At 36.0% G+C, this 25,038-nt stretch overlaps 1 protein-coding gene across 2 annotated transcripts in view; it reads right to left on the bottom strand.

Moving 5' to 3' along the window:
* LOC124364094 (trophoblast glycoprotein-like) overlaps positions 1 to 25,038 on the bottom strand; it is a 276,854-nt gene that overhangs the window by 4,634 nt on the left and 247,182 nt on the right. The window contains exons 6-7 of one of the 2 annotated variants that reach the window (XM_046819276.1): positions 7,468 to 7,535; positions 4,616 to 4,987 (exon numbers count right to left, since the gene is read on the bottom strand). In XM_046819276.1, the coding sequence (XP_046675232.1) occupies positions 4,616 to 4,987 (372 nt within the window). In that variant the 5' untranslated portion in view covers positions 7,468 to 7,535. The remainder of the gene's footprint in view (positions 1 to 4,615; positions 4,988 to 7,467; positions 7,536 to 25,038) is intronic. The other variant, XM_046819277.1, reaches the window with a different exon arrangement.

Here is a 25,038-nt window from a genome sequence, read left to right as displayed (position 1 = left end):
ACCTTTTTTGGATCCCTTCAAAAGAACATGAATCGAGACTCCAGGAGTCAATTCTGGCTTGATAGCGCCAAATTTAAGAAACTTCATTAGCAGGAACGTTAATTCAGTTATCACATTGATTCAGCCCTTCCCACCATAGGTACATTGTGTAAAAAACTCGGTTGCTCCACGGTGCAGTGAGAATACCTCTTTACCTAAGTTACACTATTCCTAGTGTGGGTGTCTCTGATATCAAAACGTTGTAAAGTTCATTTTAAGATTCATCGTTATTCTAGCTCGAGCTGAAGTTGGTTCCCTTTCTCAGTGTGAACATGATTCAAGATTACAGGAGTCAAGTCTGTGACAGCGTTCAACATTCATAATGATTTATTATTGTTAAAGTTGTTGCCACGATTAAACGGCTCATGTTGCCCTAATTTGTACAGCAGTAACAGGATATTTGCGTAACACGTTTAAAAGTATTTATACAAATAACCTAATGGCCGGGCTAGTGACATGCCGACCCATACTGAACCCATTGTGAAAATGTTGCTACGTGCCGAGTTTTATTTTACAAATTTTACCTCAGCACTGGCCAGACAAGTTACAATTGCAGGTAGAGTCACAATTTAGCATAAGTAAAAACTAATATGATCAAAATTTTATTCAGAGCTTTAGATACGTAATAATAATACATACTTAGAATTAAAGCCTGTATGTGTTTTTCATGAAATTCCTACATGCCTGGATGGCAATATTGTTATCCAAGGCATTACGATTTTGTACGATTTTGTTTGTTGTGGTTTTGATCGTTTACTGTGTTGAGCCAGATTATAATACTGCTGTACACATTAATATGAATGAGTATTAAATCGTGTTATAGTTGTTAAAAAAATTCCTACGTATTCGTCGAACCAACGGCATTGACATGGTATAGTTACAGTGCAGCGAGAAACAAGCGGAATCAATAAAATAGTCTCAACAGTCAACAGCTCTTTGAAGAGTTGCAGGATAGAGATGAGCGTCCTCATTCCTATTCCTAATAGGTGCGAAGTGCACGCTGTAATACGCTTCCTGAATGCTAGCTAAATGCTAAGTAATGTGGAGACTGTGTTAAAAATACGGAGTTTAATTCTTGGAAGAATATAAATTCACTATGCAGATCGAAGTGTATGGCTGCCTGATATGACTGTCACATGTGTAAAAACTGAAGGTGAACATGTGTTCTTCCGTCGGCGCTTGATAGATAAGTGACGGTATGTAAGGCACGATCTATGGAGTCTGCTCCCTTTTCTTAGGTCTTTCAATTTAAAGTATCAGTCTTCCAGTTCACCTCACGTTTTCTTCAGCTTAGTACACGAAGCTGAAAACTTCTCGTTGCACTTAGTTTTAAAGGACCTTTAGCCTTGCTTCCGGATTGAGAGGATGTTCAGGATGAGTTGGTTTGGGGGAAGGAGTCGCCTCTTGCCTAGATCCTATGATATACCGGATAGTGGACTACATCTCAGTCATGTCACCTTGGAAGAAGGGAGGGGCAGCTCTGTTGCAGACTCAAAAACCTTAAACACTGAGATAGTCTTTAACCTACTCCAACAGTCATCTTTCGCAGTAAATTAATTCTATAAATCCACGCTTCCAATATTTGTGGTTTCCAACATTTGAAATGTCCTCGACATTTATAGTTAGAGATGTGCCGCTACTGGGCATCCCTAGGGTTGCCCAGATTTCATTGAAAAATCCGTTTTTACTGTACTGCACAGGAAGATACAACATATCCTAAAATGTACCCTTCTTTCCCATGGGGGATTGGCATCCTCATCGACATCAGCCACTTTCCCATATGGGATCTACAGTGATGTACCCTCCTTTTGTGCTGCAACTTCTAAAGGAGAGGCAAGATGAGGAATCCACCTTCCCTTGTCTCTATTCCAGTGACTAGGATAGAAAATCTTTCTCCCTCCTGGTTTGGTCTTGAAATCAAGAATATTCCCCTTCCTTTCCTGATGTCCCCCCGATCTACTCCCAACCCACGGCTAAGGTTTTATGCAACCCGTGCTGAGAGTCTCGTGGCACTGGGGATATATTCGGTGTCAGCCTGGGAACCAAGGGACACACAGTCGTAATTACCCTTATCTTCTTATTCGGGTCACTGGGAAGATGGACTGCAAACCGGTTCTTGTGGGAACAGAATGGAGAGTGAACAAAAAGAAGCAACTCCGAAACTGAAGCAGACTATTGTCCGACTCGAACACTCTGAAGTTAAGCTTTCGATGAAGGAAGCCAACAACCTGAAGAAATTGCTGGGCAAACGCGCCTTCAAGGGCAAAATGGGTTTCAAGGGCAAGGGGTTGATGATATGGCTAACTCATTACAAAATGCCATAAAAGAATCGCACCATAAAGCCTGCCCAGAAACAGAAAATAACTTAAGAAAAAAGCAAGTTGGTGGACCCAAGGGCTGGAAACCTTGAGGAAAAACGTTCGCAAAGCATAAAATACATAGAAACCTGCAGGGAACTGGGATAGATGCTCTGTTGTCCTAACAAAGTATAATACAGAGGTGAGAAGAGATAAGAGAGATTCGTGGAGATAATTCCGTCAGAGTATAGATAAGGTATCTGACTTTGCAAAACTTCAAAAAGTCCTAGCTCAATGCCCATAAATGTTGTGGGTACTACACTTAGTGAAGATCCTGAGGAGACCCTTCGGTGATTACTAAACACAAACTTCCCAGGATCTTTCTAGATTAGTGAAACAGTTGCTAGTGAATGCCGGCGAGAACCTAGAGAGAATTCGTCCCACGAATCAAACTGGATGATAAACTCATCTGGAATACATAATCAGCCGATCTCATACTAAATTCATGATGGTGAGGATGCACCATCAATGGCTATACACCAGATTCATTAGACGATGATGGTGTATGGCTTATTGATATAGTGACCAAAGGTTCAAAAGGTGACTGCCACAAAAAACCTGTCAAGGGCGGTTGGGGTGCTTGAGGATAAAGGGCGCCATGAAAGGCACACTAACCCCTGCCATGGAAGTAGTGCTAAGCCTTCCAAAACCTAGACATAACAGTGAATTAAATTATATCATAAAATAGGAATCTCACGAAGTTGTAATAGATTTCAAAACACATTTTAGTTACTTACTGTATATTTATAACGTTATTAATTTGCTTATTATACAAAGATCAGTTATCAGAAGCATAACATATATAGTATATACAGTAACATTTCATGAAGTTCTGAAATATCCAAAATATGGGTTTTGTAACTCTTATCACTGTTTTGAGATAATTCTAAAAATTCAAGAGTTTATGATATCTAAAATGTTAACCCTTCTAAAAATATTTCCAAATAGAGTACCTGAGATTGTTTAATATATCGCTATAATTTAAACTTACAGAAAGTCTCAGTTACTTCTTTCATTTTTATGTCAATCAGGAGGAAATTGTCAATGTTGCCATCTGTGGTGATAATTGTCTAACACCTTGAAACTGCATATTTCATTCTACTAATTATTTATTATTTTGAATGTATTTTCGCTTCAACACTAGAGAGCAGATCTACGATAGAACCCAAAATGAAAATGTGTCCACAATAAGGTACACATCCATATTGGCATAATCAGGTGCTTAAACATGCATCATACAAGATCAACAATATAAATAGTTTTGTGGACAACAAAACGGAACAAATATCAGAAACATATTCCAGAACAAATTGCTGTATGATTCCATAACTTCTAAAAGAGCCAGTAGAATTCGATGTAAAGTGAAAACTAGAGCGCAATAACAATCTCAGCTTTGATAAAAACATTCATAAAGCGACAACAGGAAATTTCTCCGGAATATCCTTTCAGAAGCTGCGTTTCTTATTACGAAAATAAAGCAATTTTAATTATAGTGAATTCTGAACAGGTCAACTGATTTTTGTCAATACTTCATCAATTAAGTTAATTAATGTACATACACAGCAGTGGGAAATTTCGTTTTATTTAATTGAAATTTGTTTCAATTAAAAATGCTGAACAAAATAATTTGAAATAATAAAAAGAATTTCGTTTCCGTTTCAAGGTGCACGATGAGGGTCCCGCTGCAAGTCACTTGCTTTTGGGACTTATTGCATTGTATTGGGGTAAAACTTAATTCATAAATTAGATTGCCAATCATTATGTATTTGACAGCACTAGTGTGTATGCTAGTTTCTTTCTACCTACAAAAACGCCAACGCGTATCGCAACTTACCGTCAGCTATAGGATGGTTATGGTGAAGTAAAAGGCATATGTTAATGTGGCACTGTCGATGCAGATGTGGAAGTAACGATGAAACAATGGTTATTTTTGAAAAGAATAGATTTTATGACAACAATTAGTCCACTTTGAGTTAAGGCAATCACTGTTATCTGTTTGGAAGCCTCATTATATAATAAAAATTGAAGCCGAAGCAATCCAGTTCCTAATCAACGGTTTTTACAAAGTAAGGAACATAAAGGAAGTATAAGCATTTCAAAGTTGTTTCCATTTCAAAACAATACACGAATACATCCTAGAAATAGCTAGCTTATGATTTTATTACACCGTCGTACATATAAACTGTTGCAGACCTGAACAAACCTTACATAAGGCTTACCTGAAAGTTGGACTCCAGGACTTGGGAAATATTGTTCTGCGTCAGGTTGAGCATCTTGAGGGTAGGAACTCCCCAGAAGGAGTGCTTGCCGATGGCAGGGATGTTGGACTTGACGATGTGGATCTCCTCGAGCTGCGAGAACTGCTGGAAGATCGGGCCGATCGTGAGCGCGTTCTGGTTGTGGTCAGGAGCGGAGATCTTGAGTACCTCGAGCATGGCGTCCATCTGCGTGATGGGGATGGGGACCTGCATGCCGCCTTTGGTGCACATGACCTGGCGCCGGCCACGGACATCCAACTCACACTCGCATTCTGGCGGGCAAATACACGAGATCCCGGCCAGGAGTAGGAGCAGCAGGACGAATGGCAACATCTGGAACATGACAAAGTAGTGGGTAAACATGGCAGTAATAGCCGTATATTATACAAATGTCTTTGTAGAGTCTTTTCTTCTAAATTGCCAGCAATGGAACTGTGAAAGAGGAACGGTAAGATTAAGAGTATATAAATTATCCTGAAGAAAGGTAACAGGACTATTTATACGCATGTTCCGTTCCATTTCAATTACTTTTTTTCACATCAGGATAGGTGGATACAACGACCTAATATATTGCATAGGCCAGCGAATTGTACTATGAATAAAACGATAAAGATAAAAGGGAAACTAAAATACAGTAATGAGGTTACTATCCAAAATTTCTAAAATAGGTTCAATGTACATGGATTCAAATCGTAAATTAATAGTCTCCACACAACTGTAGCTTTGATAATTAATTGTTAGACGTACAGTACTAAAATTAGTAAAATATTAAATTTTTAAATTGAAACTCTCGCTATGGACTGAAATGACAAACTTACAAATAAGGTGTGGTACACGACAAAATGGTTGTTAACAGTTTTCATGCAGTCCTACTCAATGGCTGGCAATCACGTTGTTAATCGGTTTATTGCGTACAAACCAGTAAACACAACGACTTTGATTTTATAATTCCACTACCGTATTATAGTCATACATCTAGTATCACTTTGCTCAGTTTTTACAACCGTAACTGACTTAAAAAATTCCAATACCATCTGCTTATTACGGCACCCACAGAGAATCCTGATCATAATTTTTCTGTACTTTCACTTCAGGAAACCTATATTGAAAAGCAAAGTTAAATCTTATTTAAATGGGCAGTTTAATACACACATTAGTTGCCCGCGACTTGGTATTCGACATTTTTTTTAATCAAAAGTATGCCATAGGCATGTTCCTTTATAATGGCTGAATAAACACTCATGAAAATATGTTATGGTTGCTGTATGATATTACAGTCTCTTCATCCTCTTTATGATAATTAGACTTAAAGTTATAAAAGAAATAATTTGGGGTCCTGAAGTTGCAAAGTGACTATAAGTAGCAATTAAATACAACTATTTCTTTAATAGGCAAGATTCCATAATATTTGAAAGAGTAGATTCAACAATTTCAGTAACACTTGAAATATTTAGGCCAAAATGGAGGAATAATATGTTCGTCATAGTGATCTTAGTGAAAGCACTAATGAAGTAATAAGATAGAGACGTATAGTATGTTTGATTCGGAAGTATACATGCTTATAGTACGTATTATTTCAGGATTCAGTGTCAGAGGGTCGAAAGTTAAATAATATTGCCACTTGGCTCCTATTTCAGATTAAGCGTTTCAAGAAGAATTTCTGGTTCGAATCAATTATATTTCACACGCCATGGTAGAGTTTGCCTTGTTGCCAAAATAAAAATAAAAAAAATACTACCGGCTCTTGTAATCTTCGTGTAGTTATTATTGTAAGTTATTTCCGCTGTCATGAGAACGTTTAGCACTGTTTCTCCGATTAATAAAATCTATACATACATAGGCTTGAAAGGTCTACTTTGCTAATTCCGGTTGTTGTTATTTACTTCCGATATTGAGTATTTTAATGCCATAGTTCTGTTTGTATTGTTGCCCCGATCAATAAATAGTATACCTACATACCTACATTAGAAAGTTTCCTGTCTATATTTAAATGTAACAACTTCGCTTTAACTTATTACATTTAAACACAAAAAACCAATATTTAATACTTTTATTTTTATGAGGCCTTTCTCCTCACAAAAATAAAAATATTAAATATTGGTTTTTTTTGTGTTTAAATGTAATAAGTTAACTGTAGCCAATATAAGCTCCATCTTCAACTTTGTTTTAGTTATAGAGCCACCAAGCTCATTAGGTACTAGATTCTTCAGGGTTAAATAATATGAGTCTTATCTAAATCTGAAAGAACGTATTAGAACTATACCATAACGCAGATTCCTGTACATCATCGATATATACATTTATTTTTAAAATATTTTTATCACTAGCATAGAAAGTAACATGATCGACAAACTTGTTAACAAACTTGTTAAATGTAACATTTCTGCTTAGCTAACTAATTACCAAATAACCGACACATATAGAACTACTGCATCTTTATAGTATATCATGTTAAAAAAAGCTTTTAGTTGAAAGAGAGATAAGATTGAAATAATTTGTTCCGATACCAAGTATCCCATGGTTTGTAACTTTTTCAACATAATGTCCCAATGAACCTTCCCGTAAGGACTTTCAATACTAAATACACGATGGTAGTGGTATCTGCGTTGTTTTAAATATAAGCACAGCAAAACAAACCTTACGTACGGGCAGTAATCTGTAACAAGTAGTGATCGTTTCCACAATGTGTTGTACGGGCCAATGCACTAGGCCTGATTGTTGTTTACAGTGAAAGACCGCAGACAATATTGTTCTATCTGAATTAAATCTTATAATAATTTAACGTTTTCAGTTAAATAGTTAAAAGTTCTTACCTTGAGTTAGTATGTAGAAGGTTCCAAAATATCAGAGCTCCTTTTTCCAGTAGATTGAGTCATGGATGCTGTGTACAGAACAGGGAGTTAGTTAAAGTACGTTGAATGTTATGCTATACATGTTTATTCTCAAGTTTATTCATCTGTCTAAAATTAAGTAACACAAGAAAGGCTTTGGTGGGAAGAGCTTATTCAATGTGAATGTTGAGTTAATCTCCATTATCTTCCGTTCTGACACTGTCATATACTTGACTCCTGGAATCTACGTACGTCTGAAGAGATACAAAACCAAAAAGGCAGACTACCCTGCCAGTAGTACTTAGTATTTGTCATGATTTCGGTATAATTGAACTCACATGTATAAACAGGGTATTTAAGTTAAGGTTACCTGAAGTACGGACAGGGATTCCAGATTCCAGGAGTAAAGTATTTGATAGTGTCAGGCACTGTACTAAGCGGAATTGGAAATGGAACTGAACTCAACACTGACATAACAGAAGGATTGAATTAGGTGTAGCTAAGTAAGATAAATATTGGTACTATGGTATTATCAGGTCACTACGTCCCTATCTACTACTTATAACTCACGTGATCTGTGTTTGAATTTAAGTACTACTCGAGGGATTTTTTCCATTTTCGCCAGAATTGCGCTACCGGAGCCCGTACTGATGACCAGGTGCATTCCGATCGGTACTTAACCGGACTCAGATCACTTGCCGGATAGTCAATGGTAATATGCCGTCCGAAAAGTAGGATGATCTGGGACGTGATTTCAGATTGAGAAAGTACCGATCGGAAATGCCCTTGGTCAAATATCCCTCGAGATAAATTCAAGCTTAGATCACGTGAGCGTTTGTATATATTTAAACGAAAATTTTTCTATTTATAATACTTTCGTATATATTTACGTACCCTAATAACATATAGTATATAGGAACAGAGCGGTCTAAGGATAATACAGAAGTACAGTAATTAATTTCATCACAGCTCATTTCAAGGCTATCTGAATCACTGTTGTGTCGAATATCGTATAAGATATTGCTGTACAAAGACAACCAAAGGGAGCAAGGATCAATATTCTGCCTGCCGGTAGCGGAACAACACATCCTCGCGCAGCGCTACAGTGCATACTGATCATTCCTCTAGATCTCTTCCTATCCTTGTATGGCAGGCTATTCATCATGAGGCTCGAACCTTCCTGATTGATTTCACAATTTTTAAACTTAGTTTTAAGTTGATTAAATTAATACATTTTGTTCGCTGACGTCTGAGATGTGTTTTGTATTATCAATAGAAAGTAAATTATTGACTAAATGATGATGACAATTAATTATAAAATCAAATTCAGTCCGGTAGCAGTAACATTCCCGATTAGAGATCATAAATGGCTATAAATATACTTACGTTTGCTTTACATTAAACAGTGCAACATGTGGTCTAGTACAATATGATCTATTGCACTGCATAGAAAATCACGGCTGAAACAAAATGGGTAGAAATATCTTTACTTATATTTTGTATTACATTAAGCAGTCTAATATGTGGTTTACTACAATATATGTACTATTGTGCTGCATAGAAAATCACCGCTGAAACAAAATGGGTAGAAACATCTTTACTTATATTTTGTATTACATTAAGCAGTCTAATATGTGGTTTACTACAATATATGTACTATTGTGCTACATAGAAAATCACCGCTGAAACAAAATGGGTAGAAACATCTTTACTTATATTTTGTATTACATTAAGCAGTCTAATATGTGGTTTACTACAATATATGTACTATTGTGCTGCATAGAAAATCACCGCTGAAACAAAATGGGTAGAAACATCTTTACTTATATTTTGTATTACATTAAGCAGTCTAATATGTGGTTTACTACAATATATGTACTATTGTGCTGCATAGAAAATCACCGCTGAAACAAAATGGGTAGAAACATCTTTACTTATATTTTGTATTACATTAAGCAGTCTAATATGTGGTTTACTACAATATATGTACTATTGTGCTGCATAGAAAATCACCGCTGAAACAAAATGGGTAGAAAACATCTTTACTTATATTTTGTATTACATTAAGCAGTCTAATATGTGGTTTACTACAATATATGTACTATTGTGCTGCATAGAAAATCACCGCTGAAACAAAATGGGTAGAAACATCTTTACTTATATTTTGTATTACATTAAGCAGTCTAATATGTGGTTTACTACAATATATGTACTATTGTGCTGCATAGAAAATCACCGCTGAAACAAAATGGGTAGAAACATCTTTACTTATATTTTGTATTACATTAAGCAGTCTAATATGTGGTTTACTACAATATATGTACTATTGTGCTGCATAGAAAATCACCGCTGAAACAAAATGGGTAGAAACATCTTTACTTATATTTTGTATTACATTAAGCAGTCTAATATGTGGTTTACTACAATATATGTACTATTGTGCTGCATAGAAAATCACGGCTGAAACAAAATGGGTAGAAACATCTTTACTTATATTTTGTATTACATTAAGCAGTCTAATATGTGGTTTACTACAATATATGTACTATTGTGCTGCATAGAAAATCACCGCTGAAACGAAATGTACCTAAAATATCTTTTAAAATCTTAGTTAATTTTTCAATGACTGAGTTATTTTAATAATAATTCGTATAACAAATAATAGTAGGCTAATAATAATATACGATGGTATTTTCTCATATGGTTTCAATGATAATACACTTATGTGCGAAGTACTAGTTAAAACAACACAACACTCACAAGTTATTTGTCAATATTCAAATTAACACAATAACGAAGTTTTACCTTAATTTATATTTAATATTTAAAAAAAACAGTATACGAAATAGCCGTTAAGAAGACCATAGATTTACAAATAAGGCGTCTACAATAATGTAATAATGCACTTTTTGTAATCATAGCTACAATCGGCTATTTTATCATTTGTTGTGTGGTACGTCCTCTTTAGACGGTTCACTAAGCTGAAGGATAAATGGAGCTAAATACAACATTCATATTGAATAACCCTTCCCTCCATAGCTACGTTATGTGTAGAAAACTCGGCTGTTCCGCAAGTGATTTGAGATCGTGTCAAACACATCGTAGTGCACTCGACTGTACCTGATGAGATATTGAGCATACTTTCGTTGTCTTGGTGCCTCTGATGTCTTGAGTTCAGATCAATATATATTAATATCAATGTATTTAATTTCTTATTGTAAATCGTAGCCTGGTAAGTTTTTTATATTTATTATTTGTATGTTTAAGTTATTTAGATTAAGATATGGAAATTGTATAATGGATTTGCCGTTGGAAGTGAAAATAAATAAATAAATAATAATAAAAGAGTTAATTCTGTGCTTCTTCGCCGCAGACTTTTTGGACGTTGACTCCAGACTCCCGGAGTCTGAGACAGCGTCGGATTTTGACGCAAACTAAGTGGAAGGTGAAGTGGAGCTGAACTAAAAATATTTCATTGCTGATTCCCACGGTTTGCATTGGAAATTTCAATACAGTTTTTGGCGATTGGTGAAATGAATTACACATTTATCACCTTCATTACTACTAATAATTAAATGTTCATTTCTACAATACAAATATTATCATTTAGAACCATTTAAACAGGTTTATTACCACTCGAGTTGTGAGGAGTGGGTTGTTTATAATTTTCTGTTACACTGGTATGTTAACGGCTTTCAAACGGAACCACTGAAAATCCGTCAGGTATTCGTTCCGGGGTGTATTGGAAAAGCAAAATTAGATCTACACATTTCTCTGATCCACTTCACCTCGGAGTAGGTAAAGAGGTTATTAATATATGGTTGTGCTGGGAAGTGTTCACTTGTTACATTGGCAGTAGCTAAAACTAAGTGCAAATTGGTACCGTACTATTAGAACTTAATTTTTATTGTTTGGGCGTCAGCGAAGTCACTCGAGGGGCAGGAAAGACATATATTTTGCCCGTCTGCCTGTCCACATAATATCTGCAGTTAAATTCACAAACCTAACTGCAGATTTAAAACTTAATACACCTTCATTTCTATATGAGGAATATTGAGTTCGATGATGGTGAATGTTACTCCATGACATTTGGCGGAGCAATAACAAATATGTGTGCGTTGGTTCTACGATGGTACCGAAAAAATAGCAGAATAATTAAATTTGTAAAAACAATAACATTCATAAGAGATTTTAACATGTGAAATTATCATATATAGGCTAACTATAGCAACCTATCAACATTATCACTTGGTAGGTATTTTATTATTCAAACACTGCTATAAATCAGACTCGTAGCAAGATATGCCATTTCTAGACTTTACATTTTGCAAGCAACATAGAAAAGGAAAGTAAAGATGTCTTATTTTACACCTGCGAAGGTAGGGCTAAGAAGCTCTCTCCAACACTTAACCTGGGGACTAACGGCTTAAAGGTAACTTCCGAACCACCACCAATGGCCGGGGTAGACGGACATTGAGCTTGCAAGTACAAGATCGCTCAGCGGTCAATCACCCTAGCAGCAGCCTCATTGAATACTACCCACTCAGTAGACTGGTACAGTTTCTCTTTTGTATACTGGGGGGGGGGGGGGTGGAAAAATCTATTTTCTCTACGATTGTCAGTGTATGTGTATGCAAGCAAAACATCTCAAGAATACAATATCCTATAAACTTGAATTCAACTTCAGCAGCGCATTTTACGTGATTCGTACATAGATTTATGTTACTAATAGGAACAAAGTATTAGTTATTAACTATTCATCCTTGTAGTAATAAGTACTCAGATTTTAAATGTATCCGTGTATATTTGAAATGTAATATGACATGCTAGAAGAGGCCCAGATTTTAAAATGAATTACAGTGGATTAACAGTAACAATGCTGCAACTGGATAGAAGTAAATTGGTATTTATATCCAACTATTATTGAAGAATTACTTCATAGCTGAAGCCTATAATTTATTTAAATATTTCCTTTTCAAGATCAATACCTTCTGATTTTGGTTGGATGCCAAATTGGTTTGATTGCATTAATTAATATCTGTGAGCTTACAAATATTTTTTAACTGTAAAAGGTTAAAAGAACTGAGGCGAAATAGCTGAGAAATACTTGTGCCTCAGGGAAATGAAAACAAGTCGGCCAAAGAAATATTTACACTGCTATCAGAATTATTAATAACTCTGCGAATATTTATGAGCTTAATGAGGCATTTCGAAGTTTTTGAATAGTAAATGACAAAATAAATTAAAACTTCAAATCTTAAACCTCTCATTAATTCGACGTTGTATTTAAAATCCCACCATAATTTTCAAATTAAAAAGTTTCCCTCCGTTAATTATCTAGGCGTTACCTACTTTCGGCTTTTACAACTTTGTGATTCAGATCATTGTTTAAAAAGAAGTTTCAGCGGTAAACAAGACGAGATGTAATGCCGTTGTGGCATTGTTATGAGTGTTGTACTTCTCCTCTTGACAGCCAACACAATTCTTATTGTGTTAACATTGCCTGGACACGCAATGTGGACGGACACACTCCCACGTTGTTTGCTATTGAGTGTTTTGTGTTATAAGGTTAATATGTCCTAACACGCAACGCATAAACTGAATTAGTAGATCATGTAAAAGTACCCAGTACAGCCTTTTTACAATCGTGTCTTTGTCTGTCATGGCGATAAATATAGACAGAATGCTATTAAAGTCCCCCTTGCTGCAAAAATTACTCTTTTAAATAAAAAAAAAACTAAATTAGTATTCCTTGTTTAAAATTTATTATTTACGATGGGAGCCTTGAAAGGATCATAGGCTTTTGGACATTTGCCATCAGTATAAGGTACAAAATGTAAAACACAAAATTTTGACGATAGAATTCTATCCACTTCGTTAGGTGGAAATATAATTAATATATAAAAAGATAAAAAAGAAAGAAAAAAGGGGAATAAAAGCCTTCAAACATAACCGAAAACTGCTCGGAGTACAGAAAGAAGAACATTAAACAAGGTCTTATCAATGCACAGGATACAGTATTTTTCTTTCTTTTGTTATGTACTAGTTATCTTTACACCTGACAAAGAGGACAGATTTCAATCCTAAAAACGTTGCGTCATACATTTTGTAACATAAATTGATGGCAAATGTACGAAATTGTACTATTTTTGACATTACGTGTAACTACTATGGCGACGAGAAAATCGCGTTGGAAACAAATTTGTAATCTAACCGAGTGCGATTATATTAAATTGCACCACGTGACACATTAAAAAGCGTAAAGAAGTGTTTTCTAACCTAAGCGATGTGGCAACATTTTTCTCTGTTAGTCTGATGACTATATGCCTGTATGTCTGAACGAAAAATGTTGTTCTGTATTAATTTGTTGGTTTAGTTTTCAAGACTTCGTTACGTTCTGTAAGGTCATTTTATATTCCCTTATGCTGATTTCTTGTATTAATAATTTCACTATGCGTGCTAGGTGCCTTCGCGGGGACTATAAAATTACGTTTTGGTTCTGAATCTCATGTACGAGATTCTATCCAAATTTAATTGTAATTAACGTAAAAAATGTAGTTTCCTTAACTAAGCTGAGAACGATAGCTCTAAACATGTACAAAAATTAGTATATACGAAAAGGAGCTGACTTTACCAATACTAATAACGTAAATTTAATGAAATGTCTCTTGATTTTCCTTGTGAAAGCTAAAAATATAAAGGAATAAAATGCTATATACTATATTATATATTGCGAGACATATAACTATAAGCCTTAGTCGTTTAATGCATTTAGGCCTTGCGATATTGTTTAAACTTCACAAATGTACAGAAGATTAGTTTCTTACCACACCACTAGTATTACAATTGATATCTATAGCAATGTGTATCTTTTTAAATTATCAATCAATATTAAAGCCAAATGACCAGTCTTGCAATTATACGTCATGTACCATAGAAGTTAATATGTTAGTTTCAGTATTTAACAATCATTAAACACCGTTAATTAAAACTCAAATTTAAAGCTGACTTTAAAGATAACAAACCATATTAATCTAGACTGTTACTATTTTCCTCCTTTTCCCCTCTTAAAACATTATTCCTATTTATCTTATTGATCCAAGCTGGCTTGTATTCGGGGTCAGTACAACTAAGGTGCGATTTGCAAACAATCGACACTCAACCTATAAGGGTTAGTTACAAATTTAAAAAAATGAAATAAAATAAAACTTTTAGTTATGAGTTTGTTGAATATAAGAAATTGGTTATGCAGTTGAATCCTATATCTCACTTTAGTAGCACTGCCTACGTCACGTGATGGTTGTAGAACATTCAACCTGACAGCACTACGATACAAATGTTGTAACGTCGACTGAAAATTTTGGTGACACTAATAAATCTAGCGAATACAGAAATACATATTTTCTCTGTAATGTTTTTGTTTTAAACACAAGCCTTCTATTACTAATAGTCTTCTAGCTACTTATTGTTTTGTTTTTTATCGTATCATCGTAAACGAATCCGGAAATAAAAATCGTATTGTTGAAAGAGTAGAGTACAGAGACGGGAACTAATCATTTTACGTTAAGGCTGCTTCTATTCAAACATTCTGCCGGTAGTTTACAGTTTACAGTTTCCACTGTTGATAGAATACACGCTGCTGTCGACCGCTTGTCTCAGCTTCCGCTCTCAATGAAGAGGTCGGCCTTACTGTTCATCACTGAGCTTGGTAGCATTGTAAAACGAGGCACATCTATCTAACACTGCATAAATCACATTCTATTTGTGAGTGTATTGATTAAGAAAATTGAAATGAAATTCAGATTGTAGTATAATTTACTCCTCTCCCTATTTTACTTTTTTTATAAATGGTATGTCGACGGAAACGACAACATTTATCCACCACTTCATAAAATATGAACAAATAATTTTTATTATTTTTCGTGAATACAGTAAAAACTACAACAGTTAATAATATACGCTGGCGAATAGTTGGCTGTAGGATGTGTAATTAATTAATCGTACAAATTATCTTGTCATGGACTCAAGCACACAAATATACAAACCATCGCTCTCGTAACTGACAAGAAACATTCATGTTAATAACTTGGTAATCCGATTGTAATCACAATCGTAGGGGCAGACGTAAGCATGAGGATACATAGATGTAATTGTGATGTAACGTAAACGTAGCATAGACGTTATCTTAGGACGTAATCGCGTAGCAGACGAAATCACAGAGAAACATAATTGCGTACTGGACGTAATTGAGGCGTATACATAGTCATGTCATAAAAGTATTTGCGAAGAATACGATATATTCCTACTTAGCCTAAATAATCGTGGAGAAAATGTAATCGTATTTTATGCGTAAACATGGAAAAGACAACCGTGGTACAGACGAACGCTCTAGTATGATTTGTTTTCAGCCTAGATCGTAGTTACATGTTATGCTAGTTATTCACCTGAGGAAGAGATCAGATTTCAGATCTCGAAACATACTGTTGCTGATATTTTTGTACCACTGAACGATAGAGAATGTCCGGAACTGGTTCCTTCACAGAAAGGTATATAATAAATTAGTAGAGTATAAATTAATTTAAAATTCAAAACAATAAATATTATTTACAACTGAACCATGACATTGATTTATTTTGTGTTTTGAAACTGACTTACGAATAGTAATACAATTCAAATCCATAAAACAATACGTTAAAGATCCATGGTCGGTTATATTCCAATACACTGTAATATTAAAGAATAATTTATATTCATTATCATGAACTTATGAAACGTAAAGTGCTAAAAAATTAAGGAAAAACCGACAAAGATAAAAGCGAGCTTATTTAATTAAACCTCTTTTATCGGCACGCACAGATCCATAAAGGGCAACTCACCCCTTCTAGAGGGCTAAGAGCTAGTCCGCCATTACCGGCGAACAGTTTAATTAAATGAGACAAAGCGTGGAGGGTGGATGACAAGGCAGGGTGGGACTGATCTGACCCCAGCATCCATCCGTTGGTCCTACCAGCTGTATGGACTAGGCTTTAAATTACAACGTGAAAACTTCAGAGAAACTTGAACAAAACAATGTATTCTTTACTGCTGATTGCTGATTTTATATTGAGCAATGAAAGGGGGTGAAATAGAGGTGTGCTAAGTCGCTCCAGACGTGGCACCGTTTCATCTAGAGAGCGACAGCTGCGGAACGGTTCCGGCTAACAGTTCCGTTGCAACGAAAGGCCATATTTATTTAATTACTTCTCATCAGGTGGAGCACATCGGATTTGTTTAATTTAAACTTGACTTAAAAGACGTACTAACTAATAATATGTGGTTGAAATTCGAGCAATTAAAATTTTTTTTTTATTTATGTAGTATTGTTTCGGTTTATTATTACAAAGTACATTAGACATAGCACCTAAAAGTATAATGTAGTTTTTGAGATTAAAATTAAATTTTGATAGTAACAAAATATTTATTTTGTTAACCGTTGTCGCATTATGGTAAAAACTGGGGATTAATAAAACATATAACTATTATTACAAATAAAAACACTTCAGCATTAAAAGAATGAAGGGAGGGTAAAAGAGGCTGGAATAATACAAATAACTTGTCTGGAATTACTACAACCTGTATACTTCGACAACGCCTAGCACGGTTTTCTGTTCGCTTCAGCAACTGTTCCAACCAACCAGTTTAGATACCCTTGCTACAGTCACAACAGTTCCATTAGACAGTTTCCATAACAACAATTATGTTTCATCGCGGTTCCGTAACTGTTCGAGTTATGGCTACAGATGGTTTATGTGATGCCAGTTGTAAGGTAGCACATACCTTACGTTCCTCTTAGTAGAAGCTCCAGTTCCAGTTGCAGCCACCAACCTCTAGTCCCGAACCTACTGGCTCAATACTAAGTCTCATGAGCAACAGAGGCGCTACTGAGCTCAAGGTGATAGCACCAAGCATATGCTGTCTATACACAAGACGACGGCTGCAGATGGTTTATGTGATGCCAGTTGTAAGGTAGCACATACCTTACGTTCCTCTTAGTAGAAGCTCCAGTTCCAGTTGCAGCCACCAACCTCTAGTCCCGAACCTACTGGCTCAATACTAAGTCTCATGAGCAACAGAGGCGCTACTGAGCTCAAGGTGATAGCACCAAGCATATGCTGTCTATACACAAGACGACGGCTGCAGATGGTTTATGTGATGCCAGTTGTAAGGTAGCACATACCTTACGTTCCTCTAGGTAGAAGCTCCAGTTCCAGTTGCAGCCACCAACCTCTAGTCCCGAACCTACTGGCTCAATACTAAGTCTCATGAGCAACAGAGGCGCTACTGAGCTCAAGGTGATAGCACCAAGCATATGCTGCCTATACACAAGACGACGACGGCTGCAGATGGTTTATGTGGTGCCAGTTGTAAGGTAGCACATACCTTACGTTCCTCTTAGTAGAAGCTCCAGTTCCAGTTGCAGCCACCAACCTCTAGTCCCGAACCTACTGGCTCAATACTAAGTCTCATGAGCAACAGAGGCGCTACTGAGCTCAAGGTGATAGCACCAAGCATATGCTGCCTATACACAAGACGACGGCTGCAGATGGTTTATGTGGTGCCAGTTGTAAGGTAGCACATACCTTACGTTCCTCTTAGTAGAAGCTCCAGTTCCAGTTGCAGCCACCAACCTCTAGTCCCGAACCTACCGGCTCAATACTAAGTCTCATGAGCAACAGAGGCGCTACTGAGCTCAAGGTGATATCACCAAGCATATGCTGTCTATACACAAGACGACGGCTGCAGATGGTTTATGTGGTGCCAGTTGTAAGGTAGCACATACCTTACGTTCCTCTTAGTAGAAGCTCCAGTTCCAGTTGCAGCCACCAACCTCTAGTCCCGAACCTACTGGCTCAATACTAAGTCTCATGAGCAACAGAGGCGCTACTGAGCTCAAGGTGATATCACCAAGCATATGCTGTCTATACACAAGACGACGGCTGCAGATGGTTTATGTGATGCCAGTTGTAAGGTAGCACATACCTTACGTTCCTCTTAGTAGAAGCTCCAGTTCCAGTTGCAGCCACCAACCTCTAGTCCCGAACCTACTGGCTCAATACTAAGTCTCATGAGCAACAGAGGCGCTACTGAGCTCAAGGTGATATCACCAAGCATAATATGCTGTCTATACACAAGACGACGGCTGCAGATGGTTTATGTGATGCCAGTTGTAAGGTAGCACATACCTTACGTTCCTCTAGGTAGAAGCTCCATTTCCAGTTGCAACGACCCATCACTAGTTCCAAGCCTACTGGCACAAGCAAACTGCAATTCTACTATCTAAAGAATGAGTTGTCGGTGCTGCATGTCCTTTCATGGGTTTAGGATAAGCGTCATCGAGAGTTGTGACTCAGTACGTTTTCACAGTTTCTCTCCTGTCTACCGGAAAGATGCAAAACTTTCTTTTCTGTTCGATTTCATGTCCACCTGTCCGTCCGCAGGACGTGTTAGGAATGGAATATGCTAAATACTTGAAGTGGTGTGACGTTCTCCTGCCTTGTCGTAATGGATTAATGTTTTTTATTTATGTTTAACCACGGTAATCAGGAACTTAGTGTCATGACTCTGATTGAAATGTGTTGTTAGAGATAAACAAATAATAAAGGAACCTATTTTTGTGCTTCCTGACTATCACTTGTTGTTGTTTATATCTATGCCCTCTTATTCTGTTTACTAGCGGAGAAGCCCTACCTCAATAGTCGATGGCGCCTCGCCCGGGCGGCTGTTATTGTATTGTCCATAATTATGAATCAAGCCGGACATCCGCTTGTCTTGTAGCCGGCCCGGGTGGTCCTCACTCAGCCATTGTCTTGAGTCCTTTAGTCGACTAATTCATGTACTCCAATTGAGGGTAATAGTATGTCAGAAGCGATTTTATTTCTTCTCATAACAGGATTTCGGACATTCTCCGTTGTTATAACTTAACACTAAGTTTCGAAGATTTGATCCGATGCACTTCTTTAGATGTCAAAAACATAATAAATGAAGTTAAGCGAACACAAATCAATGAATTACGATTAACTCGAATATGTGTAAAGGACTCGACAGCAGAACAAGCAAATTATCAAGCATAAGTGTTCGCATCAGAGAGCTTGAAAGACTGACAATGTTTTTACTTACAACTGTTGTTAATTATACTGTACCTTGATGTATCCCATCGCCATATACTGAATTTCTATTGCTGTACATTTTCTATTGAGTTTATTACCACCTAAAGAAGAGGATAGATTCTCGAAACGTTCTGTTCTATTCTGGTAACGAAGGCCAATTTCCGGAATCTTATTTTCCTTTCTAATCACTTTTAGATATTCTGAACAATACCTGGCTTTCCATCCCCGTGTCTTTTTAATGTGTAGACAAATTTATTATTTAATTTAATGCAGTGGTCTCTTCCATTGAAATATTTTGCTTGATTTCAAAATAAAATCCTCAGGTAAAGTTTTTGTAACCCTGCAAAGAGCAACTGCTATCAAATATAATCTTATGCTACCCGATCTCAGTAATCATGACTCATCATGTACTGCATAGACAGAAGTAAAATGAAATGCGCTCATTCAATCTGTTTAGGTTAGTGTAAAGAGAGGTACATTCGTATTGAATAGTAGAGTATGACCGAGATGGTCAATGCTTTGACCAGTAGCCATAGGTGTTACTGTAGTTTCTGTAATGCCTTTGACAATTCAGCTGAATAGGCTACATGATATTCTGAATTCAATTAAGTGATTTGTTTAGTGATTAATTGACGGTTGGATATATCGGCTATATTTACGCAGAGTGAAATCATTTAAAAAAAAACTTTTTTAATATTCTCGTAAATAGTCGAGATTCTCCCGTAATATCCTGAGGAAAACCGATTAAGTCGCTTAGCTCTGAAAAACTTGTCAAATTTTTATGACATCCAAGACTTTGTATGTCACTAATATGGCCAACCAAGACTTTTTGATTAATAAAAATACTTTGCCATGGTTAAAATTTTATTTAAGGTTAATAATTCTTATATATTATCATGGAGAGACAGGAATATAATTCAAAGTGACAATAGCTAATCTGAATAAAAAATAGTTACTTAAACAATACATGTATGGTTTTCCATCGGAATTTCGATTTCTAGGAGACATTTAAACAATCCATTCTTCCCTAAAGATGGCTAAAATGAACAAACTTCTAAATTTAGTTAAAACATTATGTTTTACTACTGTCTAAAAAATTGTTACCTGATATAAAATACCAAACAAAGATATTTAAACGATGACTTTAAGTCAAAATCGTGGATAGCCAAAACGTACAATTTTTTTATGAACAAATTAGAATGGTATCGCCTACTTGTAGTTATTTAAAAGCGTAATGAATAAAGCAACAATATTTTCACGTAGTGTTGTTAGTTTGTACAAACTTTCTAATAAGAGAACAAAGTTTACCAGGTTTATAGCTCAGTATTGGCTACGGCATCGTATTAAAATGAAATTGAATAAGTTTATACAACTGAGAATGGGCCTAGTTTCTGCTTCAGACGCGATAAAATCGGAATGTAAGATTCCATCGTAGAACATGGAACACTGTTCCTAACGCAACAACTTTTACAGAAAGACGAACAGCTTGGCCAATATTTATGAGTTAAACAATCACAAAGAGCATTGATTGCAAAGTCCTAAAGTTTTTATTGTTACCACGAAACAATATAAATTGACATAAGTCTAAGACAAGATTATATGCCTGTGCAACTGAGCTAGAGATTGTGATTGTTTTATCAGTACCATCGATCTTGTGTTGTTTTCTTCTCCCTTTATTCTGTATGATAAGATCTTCGCATAGTTAGGTGACACGTGAGAACAGGCCTAATATGACTCAAAAGAGGAACAGCCTTCCCTTAGAGAAAGTCCTAAGAGTTAAGTATACAGTTTTGAAAATATTCTTAATTTTGAAAAGAGGTACATGAAGTGTGTAAACAAAAAGGAAAACGTAGGCTTTCATATAGTTTATAACTGGAATACATGTGACCTAACACTGCTGGATTGTTTAGATGGTTTTTAAATTCAACTATCCTCCAGATACAAAGCAGGTAGGACATTAAATAGAAATTATATTTTAACACAATTATTCATTCCTTTTTAAAATCATCTGTTCGTTATTATATTTAAAAAGTTACAATAATTCGTCTAATATTTTGTCAGTTGATTTAATGTACACGCCTCAAAGTTCGTAGTTTCTTATGAAGAATGCATTTTTAACTACTGAGATATCCAAAATAAAATAGCTTCATTAAAATGACAATTCCATCTCATGTCGTGTTTTGCTTGAATTGATTACTACTAGAAAATTCATACTTTCAGTAGTGATTAAACTCTTTAAAGCATTCCGATAAAAAAAAAAACTAGTAAATCTCATTCAATAGATCATATTTAGAGCGGAAGAGGTGGTTGTCAAACTTATTGGTTTGGAACCATTGAAGAAATAGCCAAAACTTTTCTTGTTACTATTTAAAATCGCACCAGTATGAACGTGAATTTTTAAACAAATGTGTATCATTTCCAGCTCATGGGAACTCAAAGTTAGTGGTTGCATTGATATCAGAGTAATAACATAAAAGACGATACGCACGCATTTAACAAAACGTTACGTTCTCCGTAGCGTGCCTGTTTGCATTACCTAACAGAATTACCTGACATGAGCATTGCTGCAAGAAGCGGCCGTGGGTCGCGTGGGAAGTGGACATTAGACAATAATGAGACGCAATACGGTCTTGGGTAGGCATTTCTTCGGAGGTAATCAAAAGACCCTGTTACTGCTTCGCGAATGACAGGGGTTCGTTAGTATGGATTCATAAGTTATAAAAGTGATTTGACATTAGGTAAATAGATATCTGGTAATGTTGTAATTAATAATGAATTGCAAGGGAAGAGTAACCCCTAACCTGATCACGTATCATGTCAATGTCAATGTCTAATTTCGTCTCAATAAAGAAGTGATTGTATTTTATTCTATTCTATTCCTTAGTGTATATTCGTTTCTTATATTGCGATTAAATTGAGCATTTAATTTTATAAGACAATCGAAAGTTATATAAAACCCACATGCAGTGGCGAATATAGAAAATTGTTTCTGAGGGAACTGATACACTGGGTAGTTGACTAGGGATAAAATAATCTCCAAAAACAGGGACTGAGAAATTGTTGATCTACAAGACCTTATAAATTTGTGCTACCTTAAAAGAAACTACTGGGTGCAGCTTTAACGTATCTATTTCAAAATTGGGTGGGAGGGAGTAGGAGCGTCCTAAACCCCCCCCCCTCTTGCCCACATATTATTGAGTATTTATCATACCTAGTGTTGTAAAGTCACTTAAATTTTTATCATTATATATATATTTTTTTTTCTTTAAATTGTTCCTTCTTGAATTATTTTTAACACATTCCTTTGTATTTATTTTTACACATTTATACATTTTTACATATTTATATTGTACCACAATTATGCGTTGAACACTAGCAAATATGAATCAACGAGGTCTTTATTTTGCCTGTTGCCCGCCTAATTTGGGTAGAATAATTTTTACTTTCATTCGATAAAAATATAGAGACTAGTTTATGTATTAGGCTTGAAATTCATTTTTATGAATGACAAAAATATTAATTACTAAAAAAATTATTATTAAAGTTATAAGTTTCAAAAGATTAAACGAAGTTTCGAGAATTTATGTCTACTCTCTTCTTCATGTTTGAAATTCTGAACGTGGCATAAAACATACAAAATCCTTGTGCAAACTTTTGATGAAGCTATAACAAATTTTTAAGTATGTTAATTCAGATAAATTCAAAGACAGGCCATTTAACGTTTGTTGCCTTCTCGTTATATGATTTTATTACGGCACAGTCCTCAACGAATTTCACTTACGGATAATTTTATGGGCTTTTTGCAGACCTTTACAATACATTAAAAAACGAGCATTATCACATTACATTTACATTGAAAACTTGTACAAGACCATAACGCATTACGTTGTAAAATATTACTATGATTAGCTGTTAAAACAGACTCATTAGCTCATATTCTACTGTAAAATTAGCTAACTAGAACTTGCAACTAGAATAAACTAATACAATTGAGTATTTCAGGATCCGTCAGAACGTATCGACTGAGTTATCGCAAGGAAGGACACGCTATCAAGCAGGCCCTGTCAGGTACGTATTACATCTATCTATTCCTACTGCTACTAGAATAAACTAATACAATTGAGTATTTCAGGATCCGTCAGAACGTATCGACTGAGTTATCGCAAGGAAGGACACGCTATCAAGCAGGCCCTGTCAGGTACGTATTACATCTATCTATTCCTACTGCTACTAGAATAAACTAATACAATTGAGTATTTCAGGATCCGTCAGAACGTATCGACTGAGTTATCGCAAGGAAGGACACGCTATCAAGCAGGCTCTGTCAGGTACGTATTACATCTATCTATTCCTACTGCTACTAGAATAAACTAATACAATTGAGTATTTCAGGATCCGTCAGAACGTATCGACTGAGTTATCGCAAGGAAGGACACGCTATCAAGCAGGCCCTGTCAGGTACGTATTACATCTATCTATTCCTACTGCTACTAGAATAAACTAATACAATTGAGTATTTCAGGATCCGTCAGAACGTATCGACTGAGTTATCGCAAGGAAGGACACGCTATCAAGCAGGCCCTGTCAGGTACGTATTACATCTATCTATTCCTACTGCTACTAGAATAAACTAATACAATTGAGTATTTCAGGATCCGTCAGAACGTATCGACTGAGTTATCGCAAGGAAGGACACGCTATCAAGCAGGCCCTGTCAGGTACGTATTACATCTATCTATTCCTACTGCTACTAGAATAAACTAATACAATTGAGTATTTCAGGATCCGTCAGAACGTATCGACTGAGTTATCGCAAGGAAGGACACGCTATCAAGCAGGCTCTGTCAGGTACGTATTACATCTATCTATTCCTACTGCTACTAGAATAAACTAATACAATTGAGTATTTCAGGATCCGTCAGAACGTATCGACTGAGTTATCGCAAGGAAGGACACGCTATCAAGCAGGCCCTGTCAGGTACGTATTACATCTATCTATTCCTACTGCTACTAGAATAAACTAATACAATTGAGTATTTCAGGATCCGTCAGAACGTATCGACTGAGTTATCGCAAGGAAGGACACGCTATCAAGCAGGCCCTGTCAGGTACGTATTACATCTATCTATTCCTACTGCTACTAGAATAAACTAATACAATTGAGTATTTCAGGATCCGTCAGAACGTATCGACTGAGTTATCGCAAGGAAGGACACGCTATCAAGCAGGCCCTGTCAGGTACGTATTACATCTATCTATTCCTACTGCTACTAGAATAAACTAATACAATTGAGTATTTCAGGATCCGTCAGAACGTATCGACTGAGTTATCGCAAGGAAGGACACGCTATCAAGCAGGCTCTGTCAGGTACGTATTACATCTATCTATTCCTACTGCTACTAGAAT

The sequence above is a fragment of the Homalodisca vitripennis genome, chromosome 6 (genome assembly GCF_021130785.1).
Source record: "Homalodisca vitripennis isolate AUS2020 chromosome 6, UT_GWSS_2.1, whole genome shotgun sequence".
NCBI classification, from domain to species: Eukaryota; Metazoa; Arthropoda; class Insecta; order Hemiptera; family Cicadellidae; genus Homalodisca; species Homalodisca vitripennis.
The sequence above is the reverse complement of the archived record's forward strand: the minus strand, read 5'-3'. Positions and strand labels throughout refer to the sequence as shown.